The sequence below is a fragment of the Bufo gargarizans genome, chromosome 4 (genome assembly GCF_014858855.1).
Source record: "Bufo gargarizans isolate SCDJY-AF-19 chromosome 4, ASM1485885v1, whole genome shotgun sequence".
NCBI lineage: Eukaryota > Metazoa > Chordata > Amphibia > Anura > Bufonidae > Bufo > Bufo gargarizans.
The window spans coordinates 262,694,698-262,720,683 of record NC_058083.1 but is presented as its reverse complement, the minus strand read 5'-3'; the positions used below and the strand labels follow the sequence as shown (position 1 = coordinate 262,720,683).

Sequence of the window (25,986 nt, the reverse complement as noted above, 5' to 3'; positions counted from 1 at the left end):
AAAGAAAGGACCCTCAATTATATCATTACTACCTGCGATGTCCTCAGGTTTGTATTACTGCTCAATAGTGATAATTTAGAAAAAATCATACAAAAAATTGCTTGGTTGATCCCTTTTAGTATTTTTTTAATGAATGTAACAGATATAATGAATACATGACTCATGATGAAACACTTACAGTACAGAAGATGCTCAGGAAAACCATACTGAGAAATCAAACCAATTACTGGTATGGGTCTAAAACAGAACAAAAAGAAGAACACCGGTCACTACAGCCACTGCATGAGACCCATGTTAAGGCCCCTTTACACTGCTCCTCATTTACATGCAGAGATCTTCTCCACAGTATAGGAAGCAGCAATCCCTAATGTAATGAGGTTTCCCCATACGGACTCATTGTTTGCCGTTTAGATGGCACTTTCTACTGCCGGGAAACAATGTTTTAGGTGTCTGCATGAAATATCACATTACCTGAACGAGCTGTAAATCAGTAAGGGCTAGTTCCCAAATAATTTTTTGCCTGCGGAATTTAGTGCAGATTCTGTGCCAAAATAGGCCTAAGGCAGTCATGTGAACTGGCCCTTATTCTTTTCCCTATACTCACGCTAGTTCTGATGTGTACCTGCATGGGTGTGCTCAGGAGTCTTCTCTATGTATTACAAGTCTAGTCTGTGAGCTTACAGTGGGAGAACCAGAGAGACTATAAGAGTAAGAGTACAAGAGAGATAAGAACCGGACATTAGCACTGGTGCCTTGCAGCCATGACCAAGGTCACCACCTGCATGGAGTTTGTATGTTCTCCCTGTGCTTGCGTGGGTTTCCTCCACTTTTCTCCCGCACTCCAAAGACATACTGTCTGTAAAGCGTTACAAATATGTGCTCACACAGGGGCAGACAGCAACAAGACACTACAAGATGATTGATTACAGGGGTCTCTGCAACGACATGGAGAGGGCAGGTCCCTGATGAAAGAGGATACTCGGCTGACTCTGTGCCTAGAAGCCCATAGGCTGGGAGAGATGCGGTCCACTGCCTAGCTATATGTACTAATGTGCCACTGTGAGCCAGTCTGAGTCTGCACAGATCCCTTTTTCCTAATAAAGTACATTAGAAAAGGTCTAACATCCTGGTCCCTACATAATATTAAATCTAGACTGAAACTAAAGTTAACTTTAAGCATTAAAACTGACACTCTGCTCTGGACTCTTCAGCAGGTCTTCCCTGTACATTATTGCCCCTAGGATCCTGTATACGCTGCTGTGTTTATTACAGAGTGGAGAACATGATAGAGTCTCTTAAAATCTTATTATAGGATCAAGTGCGCAAAATAGTCTTACCTCGTAATTGCTGTGAAAAGTCCTCGGATGCGTGCCCTATGGCGGGCTACAAACGCCTCAGTATAAATGACACCCTTGTTGTTCTGATCAATCTCCCCATGAATAATGCTTCCAAGTCTTAGTGCCAATGACTGCAGGTAAACAAGGATTGAAAATGCCTCCAATGAGAAAACGTCACTTCTCAGCTGCTGGACTATTACTGACTGAGCAATGCCGCAGCCACCATGCTGGATCCACGGACATGCCCAGCCATCACCAGAATCAGACATCTGTAAATAATGCCTCCAGTATTTCCATGTTATTTAGTAAATGGGGGAGAGAACATACAAGTTTCCCTTTTAGAAGAATAGAGAAGGTATTCAGACCAGCAAGAGGAGGAGACCACTTTATTAGTGGCATCCCCATTACTTTTGGGTTGAATCTCCGTCAAGATTTGACTTACCAGTATTATAACTATAAATCATCGATTCGTTACATACATTAGTTACGACACTTGTATTACGAGATTCCTCCTTCATTACTGTGGTGTATATGGGGTTAAATTACCACATGTATTCAACCCACCCAGTTAGCGGTGAGTGTGTTAACACGCCATATGGTATTTCGGGGGAAATAGGTATTCAGCAATATGCTATGACTAAGGTTACTTTCACACTTGCGGCAGAGAGATCCGGCAAGCAGTTCCGTCGCCGGAACTGCCTGCCGGATCAGGCAAAATGTATGCCAACTGATGGCATTTTTAAGACTGATCAGGATCCTGATCAGTCTTACTAACGCCATATCAGTCGAAAAAATGCATTGAAATGCCGGATCCGTCTTTCCGGTGTCATCTGGCAAAACGGATCAATTTTTTTTTTTCCCACCTTTTTTTCATACATTCCTATGGGAAAAAATGCCGGATCCGGCATTCAGGCAAGTCTTTAGTTTTTTTCGCCGGAGATAAAACCGTAGCATGCTGTGGTTTTCTCTTTTGCCTGATCAGTCAAAACAACTGAACTGAAGACAACGGATTACTCTCCATTCAGAATGCATGGGGATAAAACTGATCAGTTCTTTTCCGGTATAGAGCCCCTGTGATGGAACCTTTATGCCGGAAAAGAAAAACGCTAGTGTGAAAGTACCCTAAGGATTTGTATATTTGAAACGTGTAAGCCAAGTTATGTTACTATTGGATTAGTGTTGAGGCGATCACTGGAGTGCTGGATTTTATTTCCTGACTGTGCGCCATTTATAATAAACCACTGATCGGCCGCTCTGCAGTTTAGAGTCAGTGCTGCAATAACCAGCATCCTTCATTACACAATGGAGGGAGCTAACTGATCTAAATTTGGGGTAGAGGGTGTCAGATCCGCACCAATCTGACCTTGATGGCCTATCAGCTTTAGCTTGTAAAATCCTGGACAACCCATTTAAACATCTGTTCACCTGCTATATGAGGAAATATGGGTGAAGCTGAGCAGTCACGTAAGCGATTGACATCGCTTACATTGGCATCTTCACTTCTGGTCTGACAAGGACAGGACCCACAGCACTGGAATGGAAGGACCTTTAGTAGATGAGCTAACATTATTTTCCCTTCTAAGCCCGTCTGCTCCACTGAGGATTTTAAAACCTATTAGGCAGGAATATGATCCAATGAAAACATCCCGTGTCGGGGGGGCAGCCAATGGCAGGCGGTGACGAGCCTCCAGAGTCACCCACAATGCTAGGGAGGCACATTCCCGTCACCTCCAGCCAATGGCTATTCCCCCCCGACACAGGATGTTTCTATCCGCGCGGGGAAAAGCAGGGACCAGGAGCGGTGCAGGGAACCAGGTAAGTAGACTCAGTGTGAGGGGCTCGGCATTTGTTAGTCTCGGACAACCTCTTTAAGTCTCTTTCAGACAGCAGTAAAGTGGGCGCATTTCAGCATCTGTAATACAAGCTGCAAATCCCAGTCTGACCTTGAGTCTAATGACCCAAACTAAAATGCACACATTATGGCCATCTGCATGACGGCACTTAGATCAATTTGTGGCACAGGTTATGTGTTAAAGCGGCTCTGTCAAACGGATCAACCCTACCAGGAATACAGACTGGTAGGGTTGATGACACCGATTAAAACTATACCTGTCTTAGGTCTGTTGGTGGGATTATTCCGGGGGGAAATTAACGTTTAAAATTATGCAAATGCATTATTCCATAATGATGCCCCTGTTTTTCATCCCCCCCCCCCCCCCCCCGCCTTTAGATAGACAGCGATAGACCGCACATATTAAGAAGGGCACGTGCGCACAATATCTTCGCTCGTCGAGATGAAGTTAAATGATCCAGATGACAGAGCAGCTTTAAGTACATCTGTACAGACTAGAGACCAACACTGAAGAGGTTAAGAATTGGCTTATGTTTACCCCAAAAAAGAGATTCCAATAAATGTCAGCAATGAGTAGTATCCGATTTATGCCCTGATGCAGTGGTAATAATATAAGAAATACAGAGCTGGTGAAATACGGCTCTGGCGCAGTCCTTTATCACCTCTGTCAGGAAGTCTCCAGGAAGGTCGTATGTCTTGCACAGTTCTGATATAGTCACTTGGCCGGCTTCCTGCAATTTATCATTAACTTCTTCAGCAATCTGGTCCAGATAGTTGCTAATAAAAACAAGAAATATACATAGATGCATGTCATGCCTAAAAAACGCATAGAAAAACACACACTTAGGGTCCAGTCACACGTCCGTAGTGTATTGCGGATTCGCTATTGCGGACAAGAATAGGACATGTTCTATTTTTTTCCGGAGCCGCGGACCGGAAGTTCAGGGCCGCACTCCGGAAATGCGGATGCGGACAGCACACTGTGTGCTGTCCGCATCCATTTCTGCCCCATAGAGAATGAATAGGTCCGCACCTGTTCCGGATAATTGCGGAACAGGTGCGGACACATTCTACGGACGTCTGAATGGAGCCTTTTAAGCTATTCCAACCAAAGATTTTGAAAGCCAATTAAAATAAATGTAAACCTTTGCAAATGATGGCATTTAGCTCTAGAAAGTGTATTTTCCATAGGAAGAATCCCTATAATACATCATCATCATCTATTTTCATGGCACTAATTATGTCTTAAAGGCGTTCTCTGGATTTTTATACCGATGGCCTATCCTGTGCACAGTTAGAAATGTAGAGGAGGCGGCAGGTTGCGGGCTTCCGGAGATCCTGTTTTCTCGCTGAAGCCTGGGTTCTCTTTAAAGAGGACCTTTCACTAGTTTAAAAACTAAAAACTAACTATATCAGTGGGCAGAGCGGCACCCAGGGGTCCCCATGCACTTACTAGTATGTCTGGGCGCCGCTCCGTTCGCCCGGTATAGGCTCCGGTGTCTGCAGCTCCCTCTGTTGTACTGGGCAGAGTTTTTGTATTAGGGTTGTCCCTTGCTGCAGCGCTGGGAGTCCCAGGCTATGAGCTGTGCGCTACGATTGGCCAGCGCTGCAGCAAGGGACAACCCTAATACAAAAACTCTGCCCAGTACAACAGAGGGAGCTGCTGTTTTTTTTTTTTTTTTTTTTAACATTGAAGTCATTGTAAAAGAGATGCAAATCGCTGAATCCCTTTTTTAGGCATTTTTAAATGGATCTTCAGTGGATAACAGAAACATGTACCCAGCCTTAGCTGGAAGATTTTATTTGTGTGTGTTTTTTGTGCTTTTTTGTTTTTACGACTCTAAAAACTGTTACTCAAATTAGGACAGTGATTCCCAACCAGGGATTCCTGGGCTCCATGGAACCTTGTCAAAGGCTTCCCAGAAGACAACGGAAGGCAAACTCAGCCTGCCTGTAGGTGCTTGGCAAACAAAGCAGTCAACAAACGCGGCCCCATTAATTATAACAGGGACAGGCGGAGATCAGGCCGCAACTGCGCACACTGGTTTTAGTCCAGCCGATTCTCAGCATATTTGCTGGGTTGCAGCCGGATCTTCACCAGTCCCCATCATCGTCAATGGAGCCGGCCGGCATTCAGGCAGCTTCTGGCAATACCAGATCCAAAGAGCTCCAGAAGGTTGTTCCCTGCCAGAGCTCTTAGCCGCTAGTGAGGAACCAGCCTTAGGCCTCTATCATACCATTGTGTAAGGAATAAAGGCCAGGCTAATATGTTTTCTACATTTAGTCTCCATAGCTGTGGCTTCATTGTACATAGTCTAGATTACAGTAAAATATGGCTGCCCTATCAAACATGCACCTTTATAAGGCTGTGTTCTCACACATAAGAGGCTGCAGCTAAAATCAATTGCATTGTTAATGGTCAAGCAGTAAATTGCTGTTTAGCTGCAAAATCTATTGCCCATTAACAATGAAACTGCTTCAGTTTAGCTGCAATCGATTTAAAAACAGTGTCAGGTCGGTGCGGTTTCAGCCGTGTATAGGCGTCACATTTTCATATGTGTTTTGTCATACAGTTAAAGGGGTATTCCCATCTTAGACAATCTGGCACCCGCACCTATATCGAGAACGGAGCGGGGAGCGCTGTGGCTGGAGGACCCCAGTCCGTCCAGCACCAGGCGCTAATCCCCGCTTCTACCATAGAAGTGAAGGAGAGCGCACTGCGCATGCGTGGCCCATGCTCCCATTAATTTCAATGGAGCAGACGGCAATTGCCGAGCCAGCGCTTTGCTATTTTCGGCGGCCCCATAGAAATTAATGGAGGGGGGCTGCGCATGCGCTCTCCTTCACTTTCGGGGCTCCGTTCTCGATATAGGTGCAGGTCCCCGCGGTGGGACCCACACCTATAAGACAATGGGGGCATATCCTAGAGATATGCCCCCATTGTCCGAGATGAGAACACCCCTTTACCAGAACACGTATGAATCTATGATAGTTTAAGGCTGATGTCAGACCCAGAGTTTGTGGCTGCTTTTGGTGCATTTTTTGAGCCAGAAGTGGATCCAGCAGGAAGGAGACGAACAAGTCCTTTTTTTCAGATTTCTCATTTCCCTTCCATACTACGCCTGGCTGTGGCTCAAAAAGCTGGGTGCGATACCACTGGAAGTAATAATTTGGGTTGTCTTCTAGGCGACAAACACAAGGCCTTACTCCTATCACACCGTGATATAGTATTGTGTAGGAAGAAAGTACTTACTTATCCACAAGCTGTCCAAGCACCAGCTGAACACTCTTATCCACTCTCACCAGTTCATTGGCTCTACTTTCAATGTGAGTCAGGTCGACATTGACAATCTGTTAATGAGAAAACACAATAGAAATGTGTGTGCCAAAAACACACAGACTCTATGAACATCTGCCCACAGACCATTATCCAGGATGTAAGTGGTTAAAGGGGTTTTCCAGTTACACAAAAAATAACCTCCAGCATTCAATCTTATTGCATTATATAGTTCAGATGATGAATTTTGACCCCTCCAGTGTAAACTGCGACCCCCATCCTGTGTTCACATTCCGTAACATCACATCTCTGCCTCTCCTTCCCCTACCAGCTCGACCATCACAGATCCAAGCCTGCTTGAAGACCTGCTGGAGAAACGCTGCCCCAAGACACATCACCATTGCTGACATCACATCTACAGGGCAGGATCCAGGAGAATGAGCAGACCACAGCCCTGAGAGGTCACGGATGATGTTGTGTCGATAGGACAGAGCCTTACAAGCCTTGCCACACCTCAGATGTGACGTGAGGTTATCTGGATAGGGAACCAGCACAGCGGAAAATGTCATTTAACTACAAATGAGTGCAGGAAAACGGGGCATTACAGATAATCATAGTGATAATGTGTTGTTTCCGGTCAACTGATGACAAGAATTGCAAAACTGGACTACCCCTTTAAATACAAACCTGACATTTTTATTCCAGTAGAAATCATGGCTGCATATAAAAGCCACATGCGTGGTTACAGCTGTAGTCACGGCAACAGATGTCACTATAACACAGTACAACATATCTACATAGAATATAGGGAACACATAAGCTACAAGTTATAAAAACTATTAAAAAAAAATAAAAATGGCAGAATCTGTAGAGAGGTGTCTACACCCAGGTAAAGGCGGCAGCAGGTCCTGACAAGACAGGTCCTTTTACCACCTTTAAGAATGGACTGCATTTTTAAGGTTTTTTTTTTTCTGTTGAAAGAACAATCTTGTTCAAAGCAAGAAAAGTCAGACTGTAGTTGACCCTCATATGTCATTGCACCTATGTCCGCCTCTTAGGCCTCATGCACACAGTCATATTACAGCTACTGTTTGGAAAGAACTGTAAAAAGGCTTGAACTGCACCAGTATGTCTCTCTGTCTGTAAGCCTTAGGAATACTAGACAACACAGATAATCTTCACCAGAGAACTGGCCGTCAATTGTGACATTCCTTCTCATAGTATAACTGTCTCTGAATGACTACAAACTTAAAAACAGAGTTTTGTACCCTGTAGGGCTTTAATATATGTCTCATCCGCTGTGACTTTGCCGCTGTGCAGCCAAACATGAAGAGAATGGGATTTTATGAAATTCCATTTACATAGTGCGATTGTAAACTGCACCGTCTCTTTTTAAAGGGCATCTGTCAGCGCATTTGTACTTATGAAGCTGACTCACCTGTTGCATGTGCACTTGGCAGCTGAAGGCATCTGTGTTGGTTCCATGTTCATATGTGGCCACATTGCTGAGAAAGATGAGGTTTTATTATGTGCAAATAAGCCTTTAGGAGCAACGGGGGCGTTGCCCTTACTCCTAGTAGCTCTTCTTTCACTTCAACTGCCGCGCCCTCTGCACTCTGACTGGATCAGGTGTGATCCTTGCAGAGAGAGCAGAGCCTCCAACGGTAAAGCCCCCAAGGCTCATTTGCATATATTACAACATCATTTTTCTCAGCAATGTGATCACATATGAACATGGGACCAACACAGATGCCTTCAGCTGCCAAGCGCACATGTAACAGGTCAGCCAGTGTCATAGGTACAAATCTGCTGACAGATGCCCTTTACCTGCAACAGGATTTATTGGAGGTTTTGACATATTTTCACAATAACTTAATGTACAAAACATGATTGCAGCTTTTTTCTTTTACATGTACGGTATTATTACATTAGCTGTTTTCCATATAACAAGTCTATTTCAGTGGCTTTTGTGGTGCAGCTCTCTGCCACACACAACCCCTGTGTGAATATATCCTCAATCTACAATTGTATTAGTGAGGGAATAGGGCGTAAGGACAAAGAATATCTGTATCTTAGCTTCTTGGACTCTGGAAAATGTGACATGGAAGGAAATGGGATATTGAGGTTAAAGGGGTTGTCCTGAACCCGGATATCACCTCTTCTGTATTCTCTATGTATGAGAGGAGCACTGGAGCAATTCCTTGCTCCAATGCTCCCCTTTGCCTGGCTGCAGCACGAGCTACTGTTTGTCAGGAACCGGTGACATACCGGGCTAGGCAGAGGCTTCCGTCTAGCAGTGAGCGCGGTGACGTTACCGGCACAGATGGACGGTGCATAGCGCTGCTGTAAGGCTCTTATGAAAGCACATACTATGCTGCTTTGCATAGTACCTGCCTCCAAAAGAGCCTAGGGCAGCGCTGTACACCGCCCCAAGGAATTGCTCCAGTGCCCCTCTCATACATAGCAAGTGAATACAGAAGAGGTGATATCCGGGTTCAGGACAACCCTTTTAAACTGCAAATCTCTCACTTAAAAGGACACCTTTTTTAGAATGAAATGGCCGGCACTGCTCACCTTGCTTGTTCGGCGGTGCACGTGTCAATGGGCAGGCATCCCAGTAATAGCGCTGTAAAGGAATGACCGACACTTGCAACTTAATTTTCAGATGCAGAAATTTAATTCAAGTCACTTCTTATTTCATTAGTGATGCGTTTCAGCACTCACACATGCTTTCATCAGACTATGTTCACATAACCTCAAACATGTCTTAAATAGCAAAAAAGTGAAAAAAAAACACAAAGGAACTGACAGGGATACACTCAGACAGGGAAGCTTTCACTTGTTTCAAATGAAAAAAGTCCCATAATTAATTCCGCTGAAAGAATTAATTAATTATGGGACTTTTTTCATTTGAAACAAGTGGAAACAAGTGAAAGCTTCCCTGTCTGAGTGTATCTGATCAGGGGTAGGAGTCAGTGGTATGACGTCAGTTCCTTTGTGTTTTTTTCACTTTTTTGCTATTTAAGACATGTTTGAGGTTATGTGAACATAGTCTGATGAAAGCATGTGTGAGTGCTGAAACGCATCACTAATGAAATAAGAAGTGACTTGAATTAAATTTCTGCATCTGAAAATTAAGTGCGAGTGCCGGTCATTCCTTTACAGCGTTATTAAAGGACACCTGTCATGTGTGTATTTGATTATTACAATTATTAACTATTAAAAAGTACCTTAGATTTATTCACTTAGTGGTGTGGCAACCAGTTAGCCTCATAATATACACGCAAAAAAGCCACGCGCCGCATGCTAATGAGCTGATTTGAGTCCAGGGTGACACATAACTTTGCTTTGAATCCAGAATTTAATTCCATTCAGCCCTATAGCCACTGCCCTATTCACTTGTTCAGACGCTCAAAATCCGCCGCATGCGCGCTGTCTGACTAATGTAATGACGCCCATTCAATCATCATAAAGTAAACGGCGCATGCGTCGGGTATATTTTGGCACTGCCTATCCTCACTTCCGGTAAACCAGTAGAAGCGGGAGTTATTTGGCGTGACGAAACAACAACTTGAAGCTTCTGGAAGAAAAATAATTGGGGCATGCACGTTGTATAAGAAAGAAGGCTGGGAGAGTGGCGTTACTGCGCGCATGCGCCGGATTTGAAACGAGACTGTAGATAAGAGCTGTAGATAATAAGATGATAAAAAAAAAACGGGGCGTGATTTGTGACGTTATCCGTTCATTTTAATAATTGGCGGGAAAATTAATAACAAGGAATGCAAAGGTACTATATTACTAAAGTGAAAAAAGGGGGAAATTAGTCATCATAATAAGGGCTAGTTTGATCATGGGGTGATAAGAACATGACAGGTTCCCTTTAAGACATGACTTTCTTCAATCTGATACATGATGGGAGTGACAGATCGTGTAACGCTCAGCTTACCTGTTGAAGGTCAACTATATTCACCCTCCCTAAAAAGAAAAAAAAAAGAAAAAAGATTTTCACTATTTGGTCTTATTGGAAAGTAATGTGAATTGCTCTGTCCGGCATACTCACCTCCATGGACATGAAGCTCATCCCTGATCTCCTTGGAGATTTGTGACGGTGTAATGTACTCTTTCCCATCAAGAGTGTGCACTACATCCAACTGTCTCTCAGTAATGAGCTTGGAAACTATCTCAATGCAGTTACGCTCCGATAACCTAAAAAATTAATAAAAATAAAAGACACAAGGTCAATTTTACAAAAGCATATTATTGCCACAAGTCCCAGCCTGAACATGATTCCCATGAGTCAAACTGAACTGCTGTTGAATCAGGACCTGTGCCTGTACAATAGGTGCAGAAGAGCTCCTGTATTATGCTGGTGTGTATGTATTATGGCCTTAAAGGGGTTTTCATACTGCTGGCCTATCCTGAGATCGGTGGGGGTCCGACTTCAGGCACCCCACGATTATCTGTATGAAGAGACCAGGCACTCTGAAAACATAGGCCATGTGACATCACGTTCATCAGTCACATTCAAGTGAATGGGTGTGAGATGCAATACCAAGCATGGCCGCTGTGCTTGATAAGCTGCAAGACGGCTGCAGCGCTCACCAGAGCCCCCGCGAGTGCCACGGCTTCCTCGATCAGTGGGTGTGCCGGGAGTCGGACATGGCTGATCCTGTGATGGCTGCTCACATGTGGCTTCTTTGTCAGAGATAGCTGCATGTAGTGGGGAACAGTGCTTCATACTAACAGGGGCCTTGTGTGGTTGGCACTACCATGGCCAGAGCCCAGTGTGAGGCAGGCATTTGTGTGGCTGGCGCTCTTAATGGGGGGCACAGTAAGGACAAATGCAGGCACAAGTGTGTGATGTCAAGCAGTGCCCCCTCATGCTTGTACAGACATTACATAGTGCCCTATAAACTATGCCTGTGGGGATCGTGGAGAAAAGTCTGCCAAAGGATCCATGGTTTTGCATGCCGCGCATCTGCATCTCCAAGTAGTTTCCGGGCATTTTCCACATGGAAACTGAGCAGAGAAAGGAGGAGATGTTGGGTCTTGATGCCAATCTGAAATCTACTGACAGATGATAGAAAAATAGTTTCCGATTGCAATCTTCAGGAAGATTTCAGTGCGGAATACACGGCAAAATCCACATTAAAAAAATCCTTTGCGAACAAGCCCTAAGGGTGAATTCACACGCAGCAGATTTGCACAGTTAAACTCTGCAATGAACTGTCATGTCACACAAATGATGGATGCTATTGCGGAAATGCACAATGCTCTACAAAATCCACAAAAAAACAGGTAAGATCTGCACCAGATGTCCCTAATGGAGCATAGGGGAAATCTGCCTTCTTTGGACCATTATCTACAGCAGGCATGCTCAACCTGCGGCCCTTCAGCTGTTGTAAAACTACAACTCCCACAATGCCCTGCTGTAGGCTGATCGGGCATGCTGGGAGTTATATTTTTGCAACAGCTGGAGGGCCGCAGGTTGATCATGCCTGATCTACAGTAATACATGAGTAGCACTACTGATCATTACACCGCGGTCAAAATTATTATGCAAATCGGATCGAAGTGTCATAAAGAAGATTTTTTGTTTTCCAATTAAACTCATTGGTGGTATCGTGTCTCACAGCTCTGAATCGCTGAAGTCAATCTCAAACACCTGTGGTAATTAGTTTGCCAGGTGAGCCCAATTAAAGGGAAACTACAAACCGGATTCCCAAAAAGTTGGGACACTATACAAATCGTGAATAAAAACTGAATGCAATGATGTGGAGGTGCCAACTTCTAATATTTTATTCAGAATAGAACATAAATCACGGAACAAAAGTTTAAACTGAGAAAATGTACCATTTTAAGGGAAAAATATGTTGAATCAGAATTTCATGGTGTCACCAAATCCCCAAAAAGTTGGGACAAGGCCATTTTCACCACTGTGTGGCATCTCCCCTTCTTCTTACAATACTCAACAGACGTCTGGGGCCGAGGAGACCAGTTTCTCAAGTTTAGAAATAGGAATGCTCTCCCATTCTTGTCTAACTGTTCAATCGTCTTGGGCCTTCTTTGTTGCACCTTCCTCTTTATGATGCGCCAAATGTTCTCTATAGGTGAAAGATCTGGACTGCAGACTGGCCATTTCAGTACCCGGATCCTTCTCCTACGCAGCCATGATGTTGTGATTGATGCAGAATGTGGTCTGGCATTATCTTGTGGAAAAATGCAGGGTCTTCCCTGAAAGAGACCTGAAAGAGATGACGTCTGGATGGGAGCATATGTTGTTCTAGATTCTAGAACCTGAATATATTTTTCTGCATTGATGGTGCCTTTCCAGACATGCAAGCTGCCCATGCCACACGCACTCATGCAACCCCATACCATCAGAGATGCAGGCTTCTGAACTGAGCGTTGATAACAACTTGGGTTGTCCTTGTCCTCTTTGGTTCAGGATGACATGGCGTCCCAGATTTCCAGAAAGAACTTTGAATCGTGACTCGTCTGACCACAGAACAGTCTTCCATTTTGCCACACTCCATTTTAAATGATCCCTGGCCCAGTGAAAACGCCTGAGCTTGTGGATATTGCTTAGAAATGGCTTCTTCTTTGCACTGTAGAGTTTCAGCTGGCAACAGCGGATGGCACGGTGGATTGTGTTCACTGACAATGGTTTCTGGAAGTATTCCTGAGCCCATTCTGTGATTTCCCTTTACAGTAGCATTCCTGTTTGTGGTGCAGTGTCGTTTAAGGGCCCGGAGATCACGGGCATCCAGTATGGTTTTACGGCCTTGACCCTTACGCACAGAGATTGTTCCAGATTCTCTGAATCTTCGGATGATGTTATGCACAGTTGATGATGATAGATGCAAAGTCTTTGCAATTTTTCGCTGGGTAACACCTTTCTGATATTGCTCCACTATCTTTCTGCGCAACATTGTGGGAATTGGTGATCCTCTACCCATCTTGGCTTCTGAGAGACACTGCCACTCTGAAAAGCTCTTTTTATACCCAATCATGTTGGCAATTGACCTAATTAGTGTTAATTGGTCTTCCAGCTCTTCGTTATGCTCAAATTTACTTTTTCCAGCCTCTTATTGCTACTTGTCCCAACTTTTTGGGGATTTGTTGACAAAATTTGAATCAACTTATTTTTCCTTTAAAATTATACATTTACTCGGATTAAACGATTGATCTGTCATCTACGTTCTATTACAAATAAAATATTGACATTTGCCATCTCCACATCATTGCATTCAGTTTTTATTCACAATTTGTTTAGTGTCCCAACTTTTTTGGAATCCGGTTTGTACTTAAAAGGGGTTTTCCAGGCTTTAAAGGGACTCTGTCACCACTTTCTAACCCCCCTTTTAAAACTATTGTTCTCTCCATGCCGCCCTTGTGATTACAAAGGTGTTGTTATAACATAAATTCGCCGTCTCGTTTTGATAAAAATACCTTTTATCTAACCTGTCAATCTCTTTGGATAAGGTGCCCAGGGCGTTTCTGAGGGTCTGAAGCTGCCGCCCGCCGCCGCCGTTGGTGCCCAGCTCCTCCCCTGATCCTTTCAGCGCCGCCTGAAAGTAAAGAAATCTGCCTCCGCGCGCGCACTTCGCTCAATGAGGCTGATTCTAAATGTCCGCACCGGCGCATCAGGCACAGGCCTGTGCGCACGCGCGCGATCTTTGAAAAGGAGGAGGGGGCACTGACTGAACGAGAGCCGGAGGCGGATTTCTTTACTTTCAGGCGGCGCTGAAAGGATCAGGGGAGGAGCTGGGCACCAACGGCGGCGGCGGCGGGAGGCAGCTTCAGACCCTCAGAAACGCCCTGGGCACCTTATCCAAAGAGATTGACAGGTTAGATAAAAGGTATTTTTATCAAAACGAGACGGCGAATTTATGTTATAACAACACCTTTGTAATCACAAGGCCGGCATGGAGAGAACAATAGTTTTAAAAGGGGGGGTTAGAAAGTGGTGACAGAGTCCCTTTAACTATTGATGACCTGTCCTCAGGATAGGTCATCAATATCAGATCGGTAGGGGCACTCCCGGCACACCCACCAATCAGCTGTACAAGGAGACGGCGCACGCAGTGCACACGTCCCATCTCTCTTCCTGTTCACCACTGCTGTCTATGGTAAAGATCATGGACAGGAAGAGAGAAGAGCGGCGGCACGTGCACGCAGTCTCCTCATACAGCTGATCAGCTTAGGTCCGACACCAGGGAACCGATATTGATTACCTATCCTGAGGATAGGACATCAATAGGAACAGCCCGAACAACCCCTTTAAGAAGGATGTTCCACATTATTAAGCAGGCCACAGGCTTCAAGCAATTTGAGAAAGAAAAAAGGATTCATTGGTGGTGAAGTCCTGGGGCTCCGATCGGTTACCATGGCAGCCAGGACGCTATTGAAGTCCTGGCTGCCATAGTCTGCTCCATGCTGCTGTGTGTACTATGCACAGGGCACAGAGCAGCAGGGAGAGTGCAAGATCCTATTCACCCTGATAGAGATCTATCGGGGTGAATAGGACAAGGGATGAAAGATCCCAGGTTCTAGCCCCCAAGGGGGAAATAGGTATAAAAAAAAAATATATATATTAAGTTTAAAATTACCCCCTTGTCCAATTTTACATATAAAATATATAAACAATAAAAAAAATTACATATCAACACGCCCGAAAAGATGTGAACTATTAAAATTTTAAAAAATATCTCCTATGCGGTGAACGCCATAACAGGAAAAAAAAAAAAAAAAAAATGTGCAATTTTCCATTTGTTAGTCACCTTGTCCAAACAAAAATTAGGTTAGGACTGTTCTATTATGGTCCAGACGTTCCATAAAATCTGGAATGCACGCACGTAGCTTTTTTGGCGTTTTATTTTTTTCACGTGGTATTGAGTATCGCAATACTTTTTTATGGTATCAAAATAGAGTCAAAATTTTGGTATCGTGACAACCCTAGGTAGGACGTGTGTTTTTTTTTTTTTTATTATACCGTAATTATATGTATTTTAAGTTTGGCGACTAAAAATTTTAGTTTGGCTCCTAAATTTTTCAGGTTAGGAGCCAATGGCTCCTTGATATTTTTTTTAGTCTGGAGCCCTGCAGTGTTTAGTCAGTGATTTCCATCAGTGATTGTAAGCCCAAACCAGGTGCGGCTCTAAACACAGAACAGGTGCAGATCTTTCCCTTACACCTTATGTCTGTGGGGGCGCCAATCCTGGTTTTGGCTCACAATCACTGAGCTACTAAAATGCCATTACAAAGCAGCAAACAGGTATTTGGAGTCCCGCCAACCTCAAGGTGTAGGATGCTCCAGAGGCTTGCAGTTGTGCATAAACCTACTAGTCGGCCACCCCTAACCAGTGCTCACAAGCAGAAATGGTTGCAGTGGGCACAGAGATACAGGAAGACTCATTTTCAAACAGTCTTGTTTCCTGATGAGTGCCAGACAACGCTGGATGGTGGAGATGGATGGAGTAGTCCCAACAATCCTGCAACATCAGCAAGGAGGTGGCGGAGTCATGTTTTGGGCCAGAATCATGGAGAGAGAGCTGGTAGCCCCTTTAGGGTGCCTGAAGGTGTGAAAATGACCTTGGGAAAGTATATAGAGTTTCTGACCACTTTATTCCATGGTACAAAATGAAGATCCAAGCTTTCCGTAGCAAATTCATCTTCATGCATGAGAATGCACCATCTCATGCTGCAAAGAATACCTCCGAGTCATTGGCTGCTATGGGGATAAAAGGAGAGAAACTCATGGTGTTACCACCATCCTCTCCTGACCTCAACCCTATTGAGAACCTTTGGCTCAGGGCTCGTTCACACGAACGTGCCGTGTTTTGCGGTCCGCAAAACACACACAGATGCCGCCTGTGTGCCTTCCGCAATTTGCCGAATGGAACGGGTGGCCCATTATAGAAATGCCTATTCTTGTCTGCAAAACAAATAGAACACGATTTATAATTTTTGCGGGGCCACGGAAGGGAGCAATGGATTGCTATCCGCATCTTTTGGGGACCCATTGAAGTCAATGGGTCCGCATCCAAGCCGCAAAAAAAGGCTGCTCGGATGCGAAACCAAACCACGTTGTGTGAATGAGACCTTAGGCTACATTCACACAAACGTATTTTGTTTTCATGTCAGTTTCATTTTGCGGATAGGATGCAGGCCCATTCATTTCACAGTGCGCTATCCGCATCCGTATGTCCGTTCCGTAGCCCCACAAAAAAGATTGAACATGTCCTATTCTTGTCAGTTTTGCTGACAAAAGATAGCCACAAAAAAAAAAAAAAAAAAAAACACACAAAACTGATGCCATACGAAATGTCTTTCGTTTTTATTGCGGATCCGCAATTTGCAGAACACAAAACACATACAGTCGTGTGAATGTAGCCTTATCCTCAAGCAAAAGATCTACGAGGGTGGGAAGCAGTTCACATCAAACCAGCAGCTCCGGGAGGCTTTTCTGATATCCTGCAAAGAAATTCAAGCAGAAACTCTCCAAAAACTCACAAGTTCCACAGATGCAAGGCCATTTAGGGGGGAAAAAAAATCTGAGAGAAATATCATTTGCCTAATAAATTTGGAAAGCAATGTACTGTTTATTTTCCTACTGCCCAATTCCTCCGCTGTCAGTGCTCAGAGCTGCGTTGAAATACATTGTCATGAGACCCCTCCATTGGTAGAACAGCACAGCCGTCCAGACCGTGTATTTCACTGCTGACAACAGGGGAACAGTCCGAAATCGGGGTGACAGATTCCCTTTAAAGGGGTTGCATTAGACTCCATCTATGGCTCACGTCTGGTACTGAAGCTCTGCCCTAACTCCATGCATTAGAATAAGGGCTCATGTACACAACCGTATGTATTTTGCGGAACGGAGCAGACTAGGCCCCTGATAGAACAGTACTAGCCTTGTCCGTAGTGCGGACAATAATAGGACAGGTTCTATTTTTTGCAGAACAGACATACGGAAACTGAATGCACTTTTTTTTACGGACACATTGAAATGAATGGTTCAGCATATGGTCCGCAAAAAAATAAAATAAACAGACACAGGAAGAAAATACGTTGTGTGTGCGCGCATGAGCCCTAAGCCATATGGAAAGGACATTCCTTCAATAGAGAGTATATACGGGACATTTGTTTACCAGGTAAGGCCTCATGAACACAAACACCTGCCGGCCGTTTCGTACACTGCAGTTTACCGTCCCCAACGCACGGCTAACATCCGTGCGGCTGCCACAGATGGATCCAGAACCATTCAACTTGAATGGGTCCGTGATTTGTCTGCACCGCGAAAAAAAAATAGAACAAGTTATAATTTTTTTTCTGATGTAAAGGCACAGAGAGAGACTCCACGGAAGCACTCCGCACCGCATCGTCTGGATTGTGGACCCATTCAAGTGAATGGTTCCGCATCCGCAGGGCCTGTATATTGCGGACCCGCTGTTTGGGAGCTGCAATATGGGCACCGCCGGGTGCACGAGGCCTGAGGTTGTGGATACCACACTGCAGACAGCAGGATTACCAGAGGGGACAGGAAAGGCTGGCACTCATGGCAGTAATGGGGCCTGTATTCTGCAGGCAGTGCCCACAGGGCAATGACAAGGGACCTGATATGACCCTTCATGTATTAGGGGGTTGTTACTTGAGCAATTATCTGCCATACTGAGTAACTTACAGTGTATGCCTCCACTGCAAAGTTCGAGTCCAGGCTCAGAAGCTGCAGCACAGCTGACTTCTGTCACACAGGGGGCCACTTACCTCTGCACGCTATCGCTGAGCTGGGCTCTCTGGAAGTCGGCCGCAAGCCGCCGGATCTCTTCCCAGTCGGCAGACATGTCTGTGGTGCTGAAGAGTCACATACACGTCACGCTACGGCGCGCAGAAGAGGCCAAGACAGCACGGCCAGGAACTTCGCGTTCGGCACTGCAGAGGAAAGAGAAGGAGATATCGGAATTCAGTATCATATTATGTCTCAGCGATTATATCCTGAGTACTACATACTACGACCTACCGCCAGCGGGACGCGAACACCCCACTATGTGAGCGGCCTAGATACAGGCGCCCCCGCTATACAGCACTTCTACACTGCGCCCCCTGCTGGCAGTGCTACAGCATCTTTTCTCATCAGAAAAGTTGTACAATTACAAATACATTTATTGATTTATCCTAAAAATATGCACATTATCCAGTTAAAAGAGAGAAGGGTACATTTACTGCAGCAATCCAAGCGTGCCCGCACACCTGGCATAAAACCATGCCATACAATCTGCAACGGTGAGGCGTTGGCGTCATTTAACGCCTACAGTACAGACGAGGCCTAGAGCCATGGATGGGTTCCGCGGCAAACAACTGGCAGCCACCACGTGGCGTCTGCCTCCCATTGTTTTCCATGGAAGCCAGGCTGCTGTTCTTGTGGCCAGTGGACCAAAGCCGCGAATGTGCCAAGGAAATCCGCGACGATGAGGGTTTGTCACTGTGGTTGTGAGTGCTGCAAATCCACAGCGGTTTACATTGTCAGCAAAATGGACGCAAAAAAAAAAAAAAAAATCCATATGGTAAACTGACCTGCAGTGCAGACTAAGGCCCCTTTCACAAGGGCGAGTATTCCGCGCGGGTGCAATGCGTGAGTTGAACGCATTGCCCCCGCACTGAATCCCGACCCATTCATTTCTATGTGGCTGTGCACACGAGCGGTGATTTTCATGCATCACTTGTGAGTTGCGTGAAAATCACAGCATGCTCTTCTTTGTGCGTTTTTCACGTAACGCAGGCCCCATAGAAATGAATGAGGTTGCGTGAAAATCGCAAGCAAGTGAGGATGCGGTGTGATTTTCACGCACGGTTGCTAGGTGACGATCAGGCTGGGGACCCGATCATTATTATTTTCCCTTATAACATGGTTATAAGGGAAAATAATAGCATTCTGAATACAGAATGCAAAGTAAAATAGTGATGGAGGGGTTAAAAATTAAAAATAAATTACTCACCGAATCCACTTGATCGCGTAGTTGTGGATCTCTGTCTTCTTCTGTAATGTTGAGCTGCCGGCTAAGGACCTGTGGTGACGTCACATCACATGATCCAGTCACATGGTCCCTCACCATGGTGATGAACCATGTGATTGGACCATGTGATGAGCACAGTGACATCATCAAAGGTCCTATTCCTGTGCACAGCAAAGAAGAAGACAGAAGAGATGCCGGCTGCGCGATCAAGTGGATTAAGGTGAGTTAATTTTTTTTATTTATTTTTTTAACCCCTCCAGCGCTATTGTACTATGCATTCTGTATTAGGAATGCTATTATTTTCCCTTATAACCATGTTATAAGGGAAAATAATACAATCTACAGAACACCGAACCTGAACTTCTGTGAAGAAGTTCGGGTCTGGGTACCAAACATGCCGATTTTTCTCACGCGCATGCAAAGCGCATTAGAATGTTTTCGCAACGCACCAGCACCTTTTCCCGCAACGCCCGTGTGAAACTAGCCTAAGGCTGAGTTCACACGGGCAAGATTTCCGCGCGGGTGCAATGCGGGAGGTGAACGCATTGCACCCGCACTGAATCTGGACCCATTCATTTCTATGGGGCTGTGTACATGAGCTGTGATTTTCACGCATCACTTATGTGCTGCGTGAAAATCGCAGCATGCTCTATATTGTGCGTTTATCACGCAACGCAGGCCCCATAGAACTGAATGGGGCTGAGTGAAAATCACAAGCATCAATCAAGTGCGGATGCGGTGCGATTTTCACGCATGGTTGCTAGGTGACAGTCTATTCACTGTATTATTTTCCCTTATAACATGGTTATAAGGGAAAATAATAGCATTCTTTAATACAGAATTCTTGGTAGGTGGTCAATTGAGGGTTAAAAAATAAAAAATAATTAACTCACCTTCTCCTCTTGATCGCGTAGATGCCAAGTCTCTTCTTACTTCTTTAATCATGAGCTGCTGGCTAAAGGACCTGTGGTGACGTCATATAACATGGTCCAATCACATGGTGATGGACCATGTGATTGGACCATGTAATCTGACGTCACCACAGATTCTTTAGCCAGCAGCTCATGATTAAAGAAGTAAGAAGAGACCGGCAGCTACGCGATCAAGAGGAGAAGGTGAGTTAATTATTTTTTAACCCTCAATTGACCACCTACTAAGCATTCTGTTTTAAAGAATGCTATTATTTTCCCTTATAACCATGTTATAAGGGAAAATAATATCTACACAACCTTGAACCCAGACCTGAACTTCAGTGAAGAAGGTCGGGTCTGGGTACCACATTCAGTTTTTTATCACGCGTGTGCAAAACGCATTGCACCTGCGCAATAAAAACTGAACAACGGAACGCAATCGCAGTCCAAACTGACTGCAATTGGGTACCTACTCACACGGGTTTGCCGCAACGCATCCGGACACGCTCATGTGAACTCAGCCTAAGTGTCAGTGCGCGTCCACATAACTTCTGATATGTCATAGAGATGTATCAACGGTTCTGATCGATGGTGCTGTGGACCCCACCAGTCACTATCAGGGAGAAAGCAGTGCTCTCCCCATTGTTCCCCATAGTTTTTCCTTAGTATGAGTCATCAAAATCAGATCGGGGGGGGGAGGGGAGTTCTGACTTCAGCCACCCCCGATGAATAGCTGAAGGGATAACGGCAGTCATGCGAGTGCTGCTTCCTTGTAAAAAAAAAGTGTATTGCTGACAGTTCAATGTAGTACAATACAGCATGTATTACTCTCGCCCAGTCAAGCTAGTACTCTCTGCTCTGCACTGATGAGGGGAAATCACCCCGAAACAGCTGTCTGCAGATAAGATGCTGGCTTATTTAATATCCAAGTCATGTCTCAAGGCTTATTTTAAGAGCTGAATATTGACTTATAGGATAGCCACCTTACATCTGGTGGCATCAGAGGCAGAGCTTGCTAAGAGCTCATTTGCAGTCCTTGTCCTGCATTGAAACAGAGATCAGACCCTAAAAACATCATATTTAAAAAAAAAAAATGTATTGTTCAAAACGTAAACAAATAAAACAAATAGACATATTAGGTAGCGATCAGCTGTGTAAAAATATCACATGATCTACCCCAAAAAAATTAACGGTGCCAAAACAGCAATTTTTTGGTCACCTTGCCTCACAAAATGTGTAATATCAATCAAAAAACTATATGTACCCCAACATAGTACCAATAAAAATGTCAACTCTTCCAGCAGAAAAGGAGCCTGCACACAAGACAATCGCCCAAAAAATAAAAAATAAATTATAAAAGTTTACTAACCAGAAATACACCTATATTAGGTGTATTTCTGGCGCAGATTGTGGCGCAAAGGTCCTTTGCACCGCAATCTGTGACTTTTCTCTTATCATGCCAGGACTAAGTGGGCATGGCATAGGCAGGGAAGGGGACGGGGCAGGAAGCCCGACTCATTCATCACTTTCTACACCTGTTTTTGGAGTATAAATTATTCTAAGTATAAGACAGCAATGAAGCTGTCTTACATTTAGAAGTTACGCTGGATCTGCTGAAGTTATTTTGGGCCGATGCCTCTTCATACCACCGCCAGTTATAAGGGGATATTAAGACCGGCGTCTAAAACTACAAAACTTTTTTGTAATGATTTTGAAGCTCGTATTTGAGCCTACAAAAAACTTTTATTTTTATTCTGAACAATCGTGGATTTTTAAAATCCAGTTATTGCTCAGGATTGCCCATTTCTTATGTTGGCCACCTGGTGGCCAAAATAAGAATTGCAGCTTCAATGTCCTCAGCCTCTTCAGTGAGGCTGAGTGTATTGAAATCAATTACCGGCATCCTCTTCCGCAGAGGATGCTGGTAAGAAGCCCAGTCTTTCACACTTTAGATGCCGCGATCTTACTTGATCACGCCATCTTAAAGAGGACCTTTTATCAGTTTTGACATAGGCTAATTATGGTATTACCTTGTAGGGCGGCCCCCACTGATGCCATCGTTGTATTTTTTTTTCAAACCCTCCCCCCTCCGCTGTGGCCCCCTGATTATTTGGCATGCTGTATTATAATGAGTATTAAGCTCGCAATGGGGAGGATACGCAGTCTGTGGGCGTCTCCTTCTCCCTGGCTGTGAGCGCTATACAATCAGAGCGGACCGCTCCCAGTCAGGGAGAAGGAATCTTGGGGGGCCACAGCGGACAAGCGGGAAGGGGGGGGGTTGAAAAAAAATACACATTGGCATCAGTGGGGGCCGCCCTACAAGGTAATACCATAATTAGCCTATGTTAAAACAGAAGAAAGGTCCTCTTTAAGGCTTTAATTACCGCGATCGGCATTAGCCACGGGTCTCTGCTGTTTGAAACAGCAGAGACCCACAGGCCATGACACCCCCCGGTGCACGTGCAAGTGGGCGCCATGTTTGCCTATTGCTCCAGCGGCGTACATGTAGTAAAAGGGTTAATAAATGACACCCAATGTGTAGTTATTCCAGCACAGTGCACGCTGCAATAACATAACCCAAAAATCAATGGTAGAGCTGCCTCTGTTTCTTTACTCTGCTTCCCAAAAAGCAATCAACAAATAAAAAAGTCGTATGTACCGCAAAATAGAACCAATGATAACGGCAACTCATTCCGCAAAAAATAAGCCCTCACACAGCTCCATGAAGAGAAATATAAACGTGTGGTTGTCAGAAATTACTGTACTGGTTCCTGGAGGCTGTTCAAAAGCAACATGGCGCCTGTAAACCAATCCATCAAAATTGGCGCTGCAAAAGCCAAATGGTGTTCTTTCCCTTCTAAACCCTGCAGGGTAAACAGCGGTTCACAACCCCCATTTATGGCTTTTCGGCATGCAGTAGAACCCGCCTAACAATTTAAAGGGTGTGGTTTGTTTCCGATGGCACAAGCTGGGCATAACATATTGGGCAAACGTGTGTGGAAAACTTGCAATTTTAATTGTACTCCAGTTGTTAGAAGTTATCCCTTATCCACAGTATAGGGATAACTATTAGATTGGTGGGGACCTTTGTGTCCACTTCTGATCACGAGAATGGGGGCCACGTATTCCCTGCAGCCCCCCTGAAATGAAGTGGCCGGTTACACATGCGCATGGCCGCTCCATTTATTTGTATGGGAGTACAGCACTCGGCGATCTCTGGAATTCCCATAGAAATGAATGCAGTGGCTGCACTCATACCCAACCGGACACTCCATTAATTTCAGGGGGGCTGCAGTGGTATGGGGCCCCAGTTCTCATGATCAATGGGGAGTCCCAGAGGTATGACCCCCACCAATTTAGTAGTAAACATCTAAGAATCGGAATACCCCTTTAATAAATACCTTGAGGGGTGGAGTTTCCAATATAGGGTCACTTCTCAGGGGTTACATGTATTATTTCACTGAGCCCTATGGTATGTCCAGGCAACAGATTAGAGCCAGATGTAGAGTGTTTATAAAACCAGAAAGCCCAGCATAATAAGGGTACTTTCACACTTGCGTTATTCTTTTCCGGCATAGAGCTCCGTCCTAGCGGCTCTATACCGGAAAAGAACTGATCAGTTTTATCCCCATGCATTCTGAATGGAGAGTAATCCGTTCAGGATGCATCAGGAGGATGTCTTCAGTTCAGTCTTTTTGATCAGGAAAAAGATAAAACTGCAGCATGCTACGGTTTTATCTCCGGCCCAAAAAACTGAAGACTTGCCTGAATGCCGGACCTGGCATTTTTTCCATAGGAATGTATTAGTGCCGGAATCCGTCCTTCCGGTGTGCGCATAAAAAAGGTGAAAAAAATAAATGCCAGATCTGTTTTTCCAGATGACACCGGAAAGACGGATCCGGCATTTCAATGCATTTTTCTGACTGATCAGGTATTTTTCTGACTGATCAGGATTCTGATCAGTCTTACAAATGCCATCAGTTGGCGGCGACGGAACTGCTTGCTGGATTACTCTGCCGCAAGTGTGAAAGTAGCCTTAGAAGAGGCCTGAGCTTTCACACTGGCATACAATGGGCACAACATATTGGGCACTGAGATGGCATATCTGTGTAAAAATTGCAATTTTCACTTTGCACCACCTACTGTGAATAGATTTTTGCAAAACACATGTTGGGTCAAAATGCTCACGGCACCCCTTGGTAAAGTCTCTGAGGGGTGTGGTTTCTAAAATGGGGCCACTTCTTGGGGTGTCTTTTTTTATTTTCACCTCAGAGCCTCTGCAGTTGTCAACCAGTGCTGTGTAAACCCCCATACTAGGCCTCCAATGCACATGATGCTCTTTCTCTTCTGACCCCTGTGTTGTGCCCATACAGCACTTTACGACCGCATATGGGGTGTTGCTGTACTCAGGAGATAATAAGTAACAAATTGGGGGTGCATTTTCTTCTGTTACCCTTTGTAAAAATGAAAAACGTTGGCATAAAGCAACATTTTCTTGTAAAAAAAATTGTAATTTTTCATTTTCCCAGCCATGGGTTTCTAAATTCCATGAAATGCCTGTTGGGCCAAGGTGCTCGCTGCACCCCTTTAAAAAATCCTTGGCGGATGTAGTTTCTGAAATGGGGTGATTTTTGGGGTTTCCGCTGTAGGGCTATCTCATGGTGTCTTCAAATGCGACATGACGCCTGAAAATTATTTCAGTGATATTTGCCCTCCAAAACCCATATTGTGTTCCTTCCATTCTGAGCCCTGCTGTGTGCCCATATATCAGTGTACGAACACATATAGGTGTTGCCGTATTCAGAAGAATGGGTAACAAATTGTGTACAGCTTTTTCTTCTGTAACCCTTGTGAAAATAATATTTTTATTTTTAATAATAAAGTTTGGGTATTTTCTTGTAAAAAAAATTAACTTTTAAATGTTCACAGCCGAGTGTTTCTAAATTCTATGTAATGCAAGCTGGGCCAAGATGCTCACTACACCCCTTTAAACATTCCATAAGGGGAGTAGTTTCCAAAATGGATCTCTTTTTGGGGGTTTCCACTGTAGGGGTACCTCAGAGTATCTTCAAATGTGACATGGTACCTGATAATTATTCCAGTTAAATCTGCCCTCCCAAAACCATATGGTGCCCCTTCCCTTCTAAGCCCTGCCTTGTGCCCATAAAGTAGTTTACGAGCACATATGGGGTGTTTCAGTAAAAAACAAAACCCATAAAACTGTGGCAGAATTGCATTTTGTTTGTTTTTTTCATTTCCACCGCATTCGGAATATGTTTTCCAGCTTCCCACTACATCGTATAAAAAACGTGAAATGGTGCAAACATAAAGTACAACTTGTGCCCCAAATAAAACAAACCCTCACACCGCTACCTGGACAGAAAAACCCAGAAAGGCAAGGGGTTAAAAACTGACAACAAAACCCTCCAGGGCTCAACACTGACCAATCCGTCCATGTAGTCCAGTCATGTGACCCTGAATTGTCCTTTTTTTGTCCAAGACATCTTGGATTTGGGCAAAGTGGTTTCCTTGCCGTTCTATAATCCCTGGCTAGAAATGACCGCTAGGGCAGGCAATGAATAGATGAGAAATG

General features: G+C 44.5%; 1 protein-coding gene across 3 annotated transcripts in view; it reads right to left on the bottom strand.

Annotated features, from left to right (window-relative positions):
* The window catches only part of UFL1 (UFM1 specific ligase 1), a 64,986-nt gene extending 39,028 nt beyond the window's left edge, over window positions 1-25,958 (bottom strand). For 2 of the 3 annotated variants that reach the window (XM_044288845.1, XM_044288847.1), the window contains exons 1-8: window positions 25,838-25,958; window positions 18,236-18,400; window positions 10,527-10,672; window positions 10,413-10,441; window positions 6,443-6,540; window positions 3,852-3,966; window positions 1,338-1,468; window positions 179-237 (exon numbers count right to left, since the gene is read on the bottom strand). In XM_044288845.1, the coding sequence (XP_044144780.1) occupies window positions 179-237; window positions 1,338-1,468; window positions 3,852-3,966; window positions 6,443-6,540; window positions 10,413-10,441; window positions 10,527-10,672; window positions 18,236-18,312 (655 nt within the window). In that variant the 5' untranslated portion in view covers window positions 18,313-18,400; window positions 25,838-25,958. Of the gene's footprint in view, window positions 1-178; window positions 238-1,337; window positions 1,469-3,851; window positions 3,967-6,442; window positions 6,541-10,412; window positions 10,442-10,526; window positions 10,673-18,235; window positions 18,401-18,488; window positions 18,562-25,837 lie in introns of those variants that run through there. The other variant, XM_044288846.1, reaches the window with a different exon arrangement.
* Window positions 25,959-25,986: the final 28 nt, after the last annotated feature.